At 54.4% G+C, this 13,196-nt stretch overlaps 1 protein-coding gene across 4 annotated transcripts in view; it reads left to right on the plus strand.

Annotated features, from left to right (window-relative positions):
* Positions 1–13,196, plus strand: part of LOC111837102 (signal peptide, CUB domain, EGF-like 3) — a 55,292-nt gene that overhangs the window by 12,529 nt on the left and 29,567 nt on the right. For all 4 annotated transcript variants that reach the window (XM_023798916.2, XM_023798917.2, XM_023798918.2 and 1 more), the window contains exons 3-4: positions 2,341–2,466; positions 9,830–9,964. In XM_023798916.2, coding sequence (XP_023654684.2) covers positions 2,341–2,466; positions 9,830–9,964 — 261 coding nt within the window. The remainder of the gene's footprint in view (positions 1–2,340; positions 2,467–9,829; positions 9,965–13,196) is intronic.

Raw genomic sequence — 13,196 nt, forward strand, 5'->3', positions numbered from 1 at the left:
CGGTTCAGTGTATTGGGCTGGATGGCAAGCACCAAAAACATGTTACACAATTTATCAAATGGAGTTAAAAGAAGGAATGGAGCATATGAAATGGCCAGCTGGAGGGTAGCGGAGGCAGGGCCTGGCTTCAGAGCGGCCCCCCCTGCACGCCATTATCCCGCCGCTTTTACTGCTGTTATTAGTATTACTGCTAAACCATATTTCATGGTGTCATTTTTTATGTTATTGTTTTTTAATGTATCTGACAATGCTGTGGTGGCTGCCTGCCCAGGCTTATGAAGTTTGCTTTATGAATCTAAGTGGCCTCGTAAAAGCTGCTCCAAAGGGGGCAGGGCCCCCAACCCCCCCCCCCCAGCAGCGGCGACTGTGATCCCTCATGAAGAGCAGGCGTGGCAGAATCCCAACCCCCGTGGGGCAGAAGCCCACATTCTCTACCCTGCTGCCCAAGTGTGGTGAGAGGTGTTCTGAAGCGTCAGAGGCGATGCTCAGCAACAGCCAGCTTGATGAGGATTGAGGTAGGACAGGACAGGAAGATTAAGATGGGTACAGGTCAGAGGAGGAGTGAGATGGGACAGATCAGAAAAGGAGTGAGATGGAACAAGTCAGAGGAGGAGTGAGGTGGGATAGGTCAGAGAAAAATTAAGATGGGACAGGTTAGAGGAGGAGTGAGATGAGACAGATCAGAGGAGGAGTGAGACATGATCGGTAAGAGGAGGAATGAGAGGGACAGGTCAGAAGTGGAGTGAGATGGGACAGGTCAGAGGAGGAGTGAGATGAGACAGATCAGAGGAGGAGTGAGACATGATCGGTAAGAGGAGAAGTGAGATGGGACAGATCAGAAAAGGAGTGAGATGGAACAAGTCAGAGGAGGAGTGAGGTGGGACAGGTCAGAGGAGGAGTGAGACATGATCGGTAAGAGGAGAAGTGAGATGGGACAGATCAGAAAAGGAGTGAGATGGAACAAGTCAGAGGAGGAGTGAGGCATGATTGGTAAGAAGAGGAATGAGAGGGACAGGTCAGAAGTGGAGTGAGATGAGACAGGTCAGAGGAGGAGTGAAAGGTGAAGATATGGGGGAGATAACTTGGTGACGCAGGTAGAGGCGTGGATGGAGACTTGGGTAGGGATATGGGTGGAGACACAGATGCAGACAGACCTGATTGTTCACTTTTCTTGCAGGATTTATGTTCTGACCTCCCTCCTTTATCCAATGGGAGATCCCAAGTGCATGTGGAGGTGTCTAACTACTGAGCTGGGTGGTGTCCCGTGTCTGTGTTTCTCAGGTCCGGTTCTGGCCGGATATCGGGGACCCAGAGGTGTCCGACGTTGCTGCCCTGGGGCTCTTCCGACTACCTGACCCCCCCCCCCAGTCTGTTGGCTTAAATTAAGCAGCCCACTGCACTTTGCCTCTCAGCAGCACGACTACAAACACCAGGCAGTCATGGGGCTCATTGGGCCCAAATTGAGCGCAGAGCGAGCAGGACGGCGTGCCGGGCCTCTGCCGGCCCTGTGTTGTTTCAGCTGGATGTCTGCTTCTGCTCAGCCTCGCGTCTCCCGTTCTCCCGGAGGCCGTGCACCCTCGCTCTGTGTTTTTCTTTAAACATATATATCATCATGCTGCACTCGCTTTAGTGCGCCTCTCCTCAGCGCCTGCATGACTGCCGCCTCGTTCCTCTGCTCTTTCATCTCTGTCTAAATAATTCAGCTGTTTGTTCCCTTTTCCTGGCTCTCCTTTGCTCACATCTACACATATTTGGATTTGCAGTTCACATCGGCGACACTGGAGGATTTTGAATTTTCTCTACCTTCCCTTAAATCTGACAAGTTTCTCTGCTTACTCTACATTCTATCAAATGATAGCGGAAGGTTACTGACCATGTCTCTCTGGTCTCTCCCTGACCTTGTCTCCCTGGTCCCTCTCTGACTCTGTCTCTCTGGTCTCTGCCTAACCCCGTCTCTTTTTTCCCTCCTTGACTGTGTCCCTCTGATCTCTCCCTGATCATGTCCCTTAGTTTCTCCTTGCCTGCATCGCTCTGGTCTCTCCCTGACCCTGTCCATTGGTCTCTCTTTGACCCTGTCCCTCTGTCTTTCCTTGACTGCATCACGCCGGTCTCACCCTAACCCTGTCCATTGGTCTCTCTTTGACTCTGTCCCTCTGTCTCTCCTTGACTGCATCCCGCCGGTCTCTTCCTGACCCTGTCCATTGGTCTCTCCTTGACCCTGTCCCTCGGTCTCTCCTTGACTGCATCTCACTGGTCTGTCCCTGAACCTGTCCCTCAATCTCTCCTTGACCACGTCCTTCTGGTCTCTCTGTGACTCTGTCCCTCTGGTTCCTCTCACAGATATCGACGAGTGTGAGAGTGAGTACAACGGTGGATGCGTTCATGACTGCATCAACATTCCTGGGAATTACAGGTGCACGTGTTACGATGGCTTCCGGCTGGCGCACGATGGACACAACTGCCTGGGTGAGAGACGGGCATGCTGGGGTGGGCATACTGGGGGGGAAGGGGGAATATTGCTTCAGCAGGTTGCCAGTGTTTCTGCACCATTTATCAAATCCAGATCAGGGTGGTTACTGGTCCTGACCCTGTCCACAGGCCCTGGGGTGACTGACCAGCCAGCTCCACTCTGGGTCTGGGTCGGCTGGCCCAGCCCGGTTTCATGTTTGGGTTTTTGTTACTCGGGGGGGTGTCTCACTCAAGCAAGCTTCATAGAAATGACTTGAAGGGTGTCACGCTCGTTTTAATGGGAATCTGACCTTGGGCCACCTTTTGGTGGAGGGGGGGGTAACTGACTGCTGACCAGCTTTTCCCAAGGTTTAAAGTTACATGCCGCTGGTGGGGGGGCAGGGGGGGTGCGTTCTGCACGAGCCCTTTTCCCACAGCCTATGGTGCCTGTCACTCCTGCTCTGCCCCTTAAAGCCGCCCTGAACACCGCAAAGCAGCCAGGACACACCGGAGGGAGCCCTTCCCGGGGGGTCGGGGTGGGCTTGGGGTTAAAGTGAAGAGTCCGTGTCCCTCCAGCCTAGTGGCAAACAGAACCGCATAACCCAGGGCTGGCTATGACTAGGTTCAGTGGGAGTTACAGACCAAGGCAGGGATGGGATTGGTGAAATACAAAAGGGAAATTGGATGGGTGTGGCAGCTGGGAGCAGAAGGTGTGAAAGTGTGCAGCATAGGGGGCATCCCTGCCCAAGTCCCAGGTTGGGGGGGCATCCCTGCCCAGACCCCAGGTTGGGGGGGGGCATCCCTGCCCAGGCCCCAGGGGCTGGGGGGCGTATCTCTTCCCAGGCCCCGGGGTGGGGGGGCCTATTTGCACAGGCCCCAGGGTGGGGTGGGGGGGTTTCTCTGTACAGGCCTCAGGGTGGGGGGGGGGGGCATCTCTGCACAGACCCCGAGGTGGGGGGAGGGGGGGTGGCTGCGTGCAGAGCGGCAGGCTGTCTGTCAGCCCCCAGGGGCAGAGTGCTGACGGGGGCTGCGTGACAGCAGGCTGCTGCAAGCCCCCCCACAGAACAATCCTCCCCCCATGTCTGTCTCCTTCAGGTTCAAGTTCAGACCTTTTCACTTCTGGTGAGAGAGACAGCCGGTAATCAGGCAGCGTTAAAACAGAGGGATGAAATGGGGGAATGAAAGATGGAGAATAGCAATGTAATAGTCATTTACACCGCAGTCTGACTGCAGTCACACACTCTCAGATATATACACACACACACACACACACACACACACACACACAGACATTCACATATACTAACATACACACACATACTCACACACTCACATACACACACACACACACACACACACACACACACACACACACAGACATTCACATATACTAACATACACACACATACTCACATACACACAGACACACACACACACAGACATTCACACACACAGAAATTCACACACACATACACACACACACACTGACATACACACACACACACACACACAGACATTCACACATACTAACATTCACACACACACGCACACACACACACACACACACACACGCATTCACACATACTAACATTCACACACACACACACACACACACACACACAGACATTCACACATACTAACATACACAGATATACAGACATTTACACATACTCACATACACACTCACATACACACACACACACACACACACAGACACACACAGACATTCACACACACACACACACACACTGACATATACACACATACTCATTTTCTGAGCCGTTGAGCAGGGCCTGTTTCTGCGACCGGGTCATTTCCTCCATCTGTGACCGCATGCACCAGTGGGGAGGGGGGGCCCCGGGAGGGAGCCATCCCTCCCTCTTAAACACCTCCCAGACGCTCGCTCTCAGAGGCGCCATGCCCATTCTTGCCTGCACTCCTCTGTGTGCTGTGTGATTTGTGATGTGTGCTGTGTAATGTGTGATGTGTGCTGTGTGATTTGTGATGTGTGCTGTGTAATGTGTGATGTGTGCAGTGTGTTCATATGCATCACCCACCTAACGCCTCACTCTTCAGGGAGCTCAAATGTGCTGCCCCCCCCCCCCTTAACAATCAGCCTCTTTAAATACCTTCATGCCAGAGTCGGATTCCCTTCCTAAGAGCCCCATTTTACCTCCTGCCCCCCCTCCCCCAAATTCCCACACAGGGCCAGTGTCCAGCCCCCCAGGCACAGAGAGACTCCCGCCCTGACCCGGGCTGGCCTGGTGTCTGACACTGGGGGCTGGGGGCTGTGTAAACACGCCCGGGTATTCCGAGGTGACATTTTCTCCATGAGAAATGTCCATTTATTCTGCATGCTTATTTCTGAATGGGATGAGCTCTTCCACCCTCTCCAGCAGAGCACAACGCTACACACTCAGCCTGAAAGCCTGAAACGTCACAGATGACTGTCTTTGAGAGAAAAAAGGTAAAGGAGAGTGAAGTGGTGGAATAAAGGAGGGTGATGAGGGGGGAGGTGATTCTTTCTGCCAGCTGTGGGGCACAGCCGCCTGGGGGTCAGTGCCCATGTCCGGAAGCTTGTGGGTTTAAATCGTGCCGCCAGCAGTGACCACACCCCCATTGTTAACCCTGTCTGCCCCAGGGTCACGGGGTGCTGACTGACCCCAAGTTCTCATTGGATACGAGCATCTGCTAAATATGTAAATGTGACTCCTGGAGAGTCAGAGTCATCACAGTCACTGTGAGCAGCTGAGCACTGCAACCCTCCCCTGCAGGGTGGAGCAACGAATGTGGGGCAGCGGGTCCCTTGTCTGAACCCCTCCCACCCACTGCTTCCTGTCACACACTTCCTGTCTCCGCTCTGCAGTACGCCTGTCGCTGCGGCCCACTCTCCTGGCGGGGGCCTTTGTGGGGGGGTGACATGGCTTGATAATTAGACAGGAGCTGAGGTGGCTTCGCTAGCAAGCTGCCTGCGGAGTGACGCCCCCCCCCTTGGCAGTGCGATGCCCAGCTGACTAATTGCCTTCAGCTCAGAGATAATCAGACCCCCAGGTCAACGTAGGCGACCAGCAGCCAGCACACGGGGACCTGGTAGGCAGAGGCTACAGGGACACATGACGACACAGATGGCCGTCAGGTCCAGCTCAATGTCCGCAAAGAAAGATGGTGGAGCCGGTTGGCTGCGTTATTGATGTTCAGCTTCCGGAGGCCATGAGCAGATGGGGGGAGGGCCGCTCCATCACTGTCCGGGGCCCTCCATGTTTTTATAACCTCAGGAAAGCCGCAGTCACTGGATCCCCTTTCTCGTTTCGGCGCCTGTTCAGGACAGATCTCATAAACATCTGTACAAATATAATGGATTCATGGGAGCAGAACCACTAATCACACGTTCGGTGACCTGCCCCCCCCCACCCAAACCCAACCCACATGCTGAGGCACACTATACACACACGTGGACAGCAGCCTGTGTTGGACTGTGTGGACAGCAGCCTGTACTGGGCTGTGTGGACAGGAGCCTGTGCTGAGCTGTGTGATTTTTATAACTGGAGTCACTCATCTGCCTGCCTGCCTACCTGCCTGCCTTGCCATCTGCTCATCAAACTCACCTGGATATGCTTTATAAAATTATGATTTACATTCACCATACAATAGATTAAAGCTCATCAAAGTCAAGTCAGCATAGTAGTAGTTAGTTATTTTTTTTTGTTGGGATTTCATTTGGAAAACTAGCATTACAGGGAGTCTGTGGTCGACTGTGTGAACGGAGCCTGTGTTGGACTGTGCCCGACACTCTGTGGATGGAGCCTGTGCTGGACTGTGTGGCCAGAGCTTGTGTTGGACTGTGCTGGACACTGTGTGGATGGAGTCTGTGTTGGACTGTGCTGCACACTATGTGTATGGAGCCTGTGCTGGACTGTGTGGACGAAGCCGGTGCTGGATATTGTGTGGACAGGAGCCTATACTGGATATTTTGTGGACAGGAGCCTGTGCCGGACTGTGCTGGGCACTGTGTGGTGGGAGCCTGTGCTGGACATTGTGTGGACAGCAGCCTGTGCTGAACTGTGCTGGACATTGTGTGGATTGGAGCCTTTGCTGGACATTGTGTGGACTGGAGCCTGTGCTGAACTGTGCTGGACATTGTGTGGACTGGAGCCTGTGCTGAACTGTGCTGGACATTGTGTGGATAGAGCTTGTGCTGCACTGTGCTGGACATTGTGTGGAGGGAGCCTATTCTGGACTGTATGAACAGGAACCTGTGCTGGACACTGAGTGGATGGAGCCTGTGCTGACTGTGTGGAAATGAGCCTATGCTGTACATTATGTGGACAGCAGCCTGTGCTAAACTGTGTGGGCATTGTGTGGATTGGAGCCTGTGCTGGACATTGTGTGAATTGGAGTCTGTTTTGCACTGTGCTGGACATTGTGTGGAGGTAGCCTATGCTAGACATTGTGTGGACAAGAGCTTGTACTGGATATTTTGTGGACTGGAGCCTGCGCTGGACTGTGCTGGACACTGTGTGGTGGGAGCCTGTACTGGACATTGTGCAGACAGAAGACTGTGCTGAACTGTGCTGGACATTGTGTGGACTGGAGCCTGTGCTGCACTGTGTTTGACATTGTGTGGAGGGAGCCTATGCTGGACTGTGTTGACAGGAACCCGTGCTGGACATTGTGTGGACAGAAGCCTGTGCTGGACTGTGCTGTACATTGTGTGGACAGGAGCCTATACTGCATATTGTGTGGACAGAAGACTGTGTTGGACATTGTGTGGATTGGAGTCTGTTTTGCACTGTGCTGGACATTGTGTGGAGGTAGACTATGCTGGACTGTGTGGACAAGAACCTGTGCTAGACATTGTGTGGACAGGGGCTTATACTGGATATTGTGTGGACTGGAGCCTGCGCTGGATTGTGCTGGACACTGTGTGGTGGGAGCCTGTGCTGGACATTGTGCAGACAGAAGACTGTGCTGAACTGTGCTGGACATTGTGTGGACTGGAGCATGTGCTGCACTGTGTTTGAAATTGTGTGGAGGGAGCCTATGCTGGACTGTGTTGACAGGAACCCGTGCTGGACATTGTGTGGACAGAAGCCTGTGCTGGACTGTGCTGTACACTGTATGGAGGGAGCCTGTGTTAGATTGTGTGGACAGGAGACTGTACTGAATTTTGCTGGACAGGAGCATGTGTTGGATCGTGTTGGATACAGTGTTGAGGGAGCCTGCGGAATTCCTGGGGAAAGTGCAGTTCCTGACAGGCTGATGGAGACTCCCCCCTGGTCTCAGTCTGACTCACTGTAATTGTGTGAGGTCACTGTGGGATGGGAATCAGCTTGATCAGGCAGTCTGCTTACCAACACACAAACTGGGAGGGGGGGTCTGTTACCAAGCCTCTTTTCTTAAAAGCAATGGAAAAAATGGAAATCCTGTAATCCTGTTTAGGCATATAAAATATCCTATTTGAATCTGCCCCCCTCCCTATAGCCCAAAGGCCTAGTGGTGTGGGGGGGGGGCAGCTTCTAGCCCTCATGATCACACGGAGCATCAGCAGGGACTGTGGCTTCCCATTAGCAGGAGGGCTGGGTCAGGCAGGAGGAGATGAGAGCTGAGGAGAGGACAGCAGACGAGAGGAGAGGGGGGGGGAGGAGAGAGAGGAGAAAAGGAGAGGAGAGGGGGCAGAAAGGAGAAGAGAGGATGGCAGAGGAGAGGAGAGGGAAGGGGAGGAGAGGAGAGAAGATAGGGGAGCAAAGGAGAGGAGAGTACAGCGGAGCACAGGAGAGGAAAGAAAAAGAGAGGGGAGGAAAGGAGAGGAGAGCAGAAGAGAGGAGAGCAGAGGAAAGGAAGGGAGAGGAGGGGAGAGAGGAGGTGAGGAGAGCAGCAGAGAGCAGAGTGGAGCTGGCTTGTTTACACATCTGTAGACCTCACCGAGGGGCCAAATGTCCGACATGCGCTCCTGCTAAACACTCAGAGCCCGAGCTGGGAAGGAGCACAGCTCATTTTTTCAGGCCTTAGCTTGATTAAGATGTTTTTTTTCTATCCCCCTTGGGAAAATGAAAAAAAATCTCCTTAAAGTACTAATAACGCGCTGGCTTCTTTGGGCTGGGCCTGAAACCCTTTCCCTTTGGAAATATTTGCTTTGGACGGTGGCCTGGCGTGGTCCATAACGCAGGCGATTATTAGAGGCGCTTGGAGAGGGCGCCGGGCGGCCCGCGGCAGACAGGGCAGCGACGCGTTCCGGGGTGGCTGGGGCAGCCGTGCCGGTGTGTCGCCTGGTGGGAGCCAAGTCCCAGAGCTACCGCCCGCCCCGGCGCTCACATCCTTGGGGTCGGCCCGGTGACAAACATCTGTGGTGCCCAGAATTAGCGTCACGCAGGGGGCCATCACATGGAGACACTGCGCTGCCCCCCCACCACCCCGAACCTCCCCCCAGCTTGTCAGACTCTTCCTGTCAGACATGCCAGTGTTTCTGTGGGGGGTGAAAGAGCCCCGGTGTCTTTCCAGGGGACGAGACAGGAATGATGAAAGTATGATGGGGCCAGACAGAGCATGAGGGTGACATGGGGGCAGGCAGGGGTGTGTGTGTGTGTGTCTGTGTGTCTGTGAGTGTGTGTGTGTGTGTGTCTGCCTGTGTGTGTGTGTATGTGAGTGTGTGTGTGTGTGAGTGTGCATGTGTGTGTGTGTGTGTGTGTGTGTCTGTGCGTCTGTCTGTCTGTATCTGTGTGTGTGTCTGTGTGTGTGTGTGTGTGTGCATGGGTCATGTACATATTACATTGTGGGGACCAAATGTAACCTGTTACTTTTTAGCATGTGGCGACATTTTGCTACCTCGATTTAAAAAAATAAGTCTGTGACTGCAATCAAAAACTAAAAATGCCAAAGACATTTGGTTTTGTTTGGTTACTTATGGTTAAGATTTAGGGCTGGGTAGGGGTTAGGGTCGTCAGGCTGGGATTATAGTTTTCCCCAGAGAAATGAACGGAGAGTCCCCACAAAGATATAATTACAAACCTCTGTGTGTGTGTGTCTGTGTGTGTGAAGCTTAATCCTCCCTCTGCTCCAGTTTGGACAAACAGGCAGAAAGTGAGCTGGCGTGGAAGCTTGCTAGAGTAAACAGCCGCTCTCTGGTGCCCAGGGCTCAGGAACTGATTGGAGTTTCCCATAGGAGCCTATGGCACCTTTACTCACTGAACCACCCAACCCCCAGGCAGGGGGAGGGTGGCTGGGGACAGGAGGCAGGGGGAGGGTGGCTGGGGACAGGAGGCAGGGGGAGGGTGGCTGGGGACAGGAGGCAGGGGGAGGGTGGCTGGGGACAGGAGGCAGGGGGACAGCACAGCCCAGCGCTCCATGACAAACACCGTCACCGTCTCTCCCTGTGTTTCCCCAGACGTGGATGAGTGTTCGGACGGGAATGGCGGCTGTCAGCAGATCTGCGTCAACATGATGGGCAGCTATGAGTGCCGTTGCCGGGATGGCTTCTTTCTGAGTGACAACCAGCACACCTGCATCCAGAGGCCCAAAGGTGAGCTCCCCGCCCCCCTCTAGCCACAGACCCTCACTATGACTCACTATGACTCTCACACTTACCAGTGCAATATTAGCAGATATCATTGCTATTCTTCTATCCATTTCCTGGTCATGGTGTTGACCTGCAGCCTATCCCATAATCCTCAGGGTCATCCTCATTCACGCAGCCTCAAACAGACTTCTGATTGGTGGTAATTAGAAGCTCCTAGCCAGCCAGCAGCCCCTCATTAAAGGCCCGGTTAATTCTCAGGTGTCCGTTGCACTGCACCCCACCCAGTGTATTATCCTCTCATAAGTCTGCCCTCCCTGGGGGCTTTTCCGCCATGCGCTCATATGACACTTACTGCTCCAATTTGCCGGGTTTGCTTGGTTGTCTTGGCCAAAGGGCTTAATGAGTTGGGAAGTCCTTCTGATTCACAATCAAAGCATCCCATTTCAGCCTCTCCCCCAGCCCCAAATTTACACACTGGATTTAATTCAGTTGCAAGAGAAGAATGACTTAATTTTTTTAATTGGCTAATCGTCAGTGGATTAGGTAGAGTTAACAACTTCCCATTTAATGATTCTGGCAGCCTCCTTGTTGGGTGAGAGCAGACTGTATTTCCACTGGGGGGCGCTGGTAGGAGGTTTGTGTGTCCTGCTGTGAACTCCCTCTGTGGTGTGACAGCATCTCAGCTCACCGAAGGGCTCTGGGCCGGCGCCCGTGCTTCTCCCACTGGATCGCCTCATGGTTCGGAAGACCCCTGCTCTCTCTGTGCTGCAGACGGGCGTCCAGCTCACTGCCTGCCAGGCAGCCAGACGGAGTATCGTTTGATAAATGTGAATCCTGCATATTTTGTGACAAAATGGGCTCACTGCTCACAGGTTAAATTGCTTTGGCACCTCACCCTGCAGTGCTCCCCCCCCCCACCCCCACCCCCCACCATCGCTGCCTCCAGCTGCTGGCTCTTGTTAGGCCTAGAACGTTCTGCAGAAGCCCACCGCGGGCAAGGCCTTCCACGCTCTCCCAGCACAATGTAACACTTCATTCATTTGCTGCTAATGTTTTTTTCCCCTGCTCTCTCCCAGTGGAAAAACTGGGGGTGGCCGGACCCCTGGTTGCCCCTCTGGTCCCCTTCTCTCGGCGTGACCCTCACCCGGATGGGCCATCTCGGGGGGCAACGCGGGTGCCTGTGCGTGCGGGGGGAGGGTGTGCTTGTGGGGGGTGCCAGGTGGCCTGTTTTTACTGGCCGGCGTTTTACACACTCAGCGAGGAATGAGCCAATTTCATCATCAGCTGTGGCAGTGATGCTCTGGGCAGGGTCCCCGGGGGGCGGGGGGGCTGCACTTTGAGAGATGAGGGCTCCCCCAGCGTAACTGTATCCTGAGGCCCAAAGGTGAGCCACTTGCCCTCTGCTAGTCTGTCAGCCACTCGCTGGACTGTGGAGGCCATCTTCCACACTGTGTCCATCTCCACGGTGTGTGTCCATCTCCACGGTGTGCCCACTTGGCACGCTCGGTGGCCATCTTTAGCGGGTGTGCTCAGAGGATGTGCTCAGTAGCTGTGCTTAGTACTGTAGGTGTGTTCCATGGGTGTGTTCAGTGGGCATGCCCGGTGGCCATGTTTAGAGGGACGTGCTCAGTAGGTGTGCTTAGAAGGTGTGCTCCATGGGCGTGTTCAGTGGGCATGCCCGGTGGCCATGTTTAGAGGGACGTGCTCAGTAGGTGTGCTTAGAAGGTGTGTTCCATGGGCGTGTTCAGTGGGCATGCCCGGTGGCCATGTTTAGAGGGACGTGCTCAGTAGGTGTGCTTAGAAGGTGTGTTCCATGGGCGTGTTCAGTGGGCATGCCTGGTGGCCATGTTTAGTGGCCTTACTCAGTGGGTGTGTTCAGTGGGCATGCACAATGGGCGTACTTAGTGGGCGTGCTCAGTAGGCATGCTTGGTGGCTGTGCTCAGTGGGCGTGCTCAGGCTCCTGCTTCTCCGGCATGTTCTGTCTCGTCCCCGCGTGCTGCCTGCGTGTGCGGCCAGACTGGAGGAGGAATGCCAGGCGTGTCAGAGTCCGCCGTGCGCACGTGTTCTCTGCCGTGTTTACCGGTGCTCAGCTTGAATGTAGGTGCAAATTCGTCTGGGATCATCAGCACAGTCATTCCCAGAATTCCCTTCTGTCTCTTTTTCCTAATAAAAAAAGAGGAATTCCAGTCTGGAAGCAGAGCTGGGTGTGATGGACGCCGTCCAAACGGTAGCGCAGAACGGCCCCAACTCCCCAGCCCGGGGCAGGGGCTTCTGGGATGCCGCCGCCACCCACCACCCCTACCGCTCCCTGGCCCCCAGAGTTCACTCTCCCTCTCTGTCGTTTCCATGCGCTGACATTTTTATCCTCCTGTTAAAAAGTTTTAGTGGCCCATTATCCATGGGGGAAGGAATGCTGCCCTAATTACCCAGAAGCCTTGTGTTTGGGGCATGTCACCATAGCAACCAGCATAGAACGCACAGGGAACTGTGGCAGGGCAGGGACGAGGGGCTCCGAGGGGGCGGGACGGCAGTTATCGCTTGCTCCAGCCCCATTGCCGGCCCCCCCAAGGCCTCGCAGGACGTAGAGCTAATTGGAGGGGGGGTTGTGGTTCGGCGGATCATGCTCATCTGCTACCTGAGCTGAACTCGGTCACGTAGCCGCCGTGATGGATGTGGTGTCGCTGTGGAAGACCTGTTTAACATACAACTCGCTTTCGCAGCCACTGATTAAGGACGCGTGTTTGCTGCCGGGAGCAACCCGTGAGCGGCTCATTACCTCAGAGCATCATTAAAGCACGCCGCTGTCTGCGTGCCGGGGCCTGTCGCTTTAAGCGTTGCCTAGGAGACGCATCGGTTCGCACACGCTCAGTAACAGTGTCTTTGATGTTGGCCTGTATTTTTAGGAACAAGGTGAGCTTTCAGGGTCGGTGCTTTTGCTCCGCGCCACAGTCGCCCTCCACTCACCCCGCGCCCTGTGGTCTCCTCTGAACTCCTCATCTGAGTGTGTGGGGAACCGGCCTGGCAGCCCGCTTGGCCGGTTCCGCTGAGTTCCCCGCTCACGTTTAACTCCCAGCTGCCCTGGGTGCTGGATGGTACCCGGTCAGGAACCACACTGTAGACCTGTGGTTCTGTATGCAGGCTGTAATGTATTCCACTGCATATTTTATTGTTATATTCAGAATAATAAAATGGACCGCAAAGTGCAGAGCCTGAGCCTGGGCCCAGGTTCTGCCC

This window comes from Paramormyrops kingsleyae, chromosome 18 (assembly GCF_048594095.1).
Source record: "Paramormyrops kingsleyae isolate MSU_618 chromosome 18, PKINGS_0.4, whole genome shotgun sequence".
Lineage (NCBI taxonomy): Eukaryota > Metazoa > Chordata > Actinopteri > Osteoglossiformes > Mormyridae > Paramormyrops > Paramormyrops kingsleyae.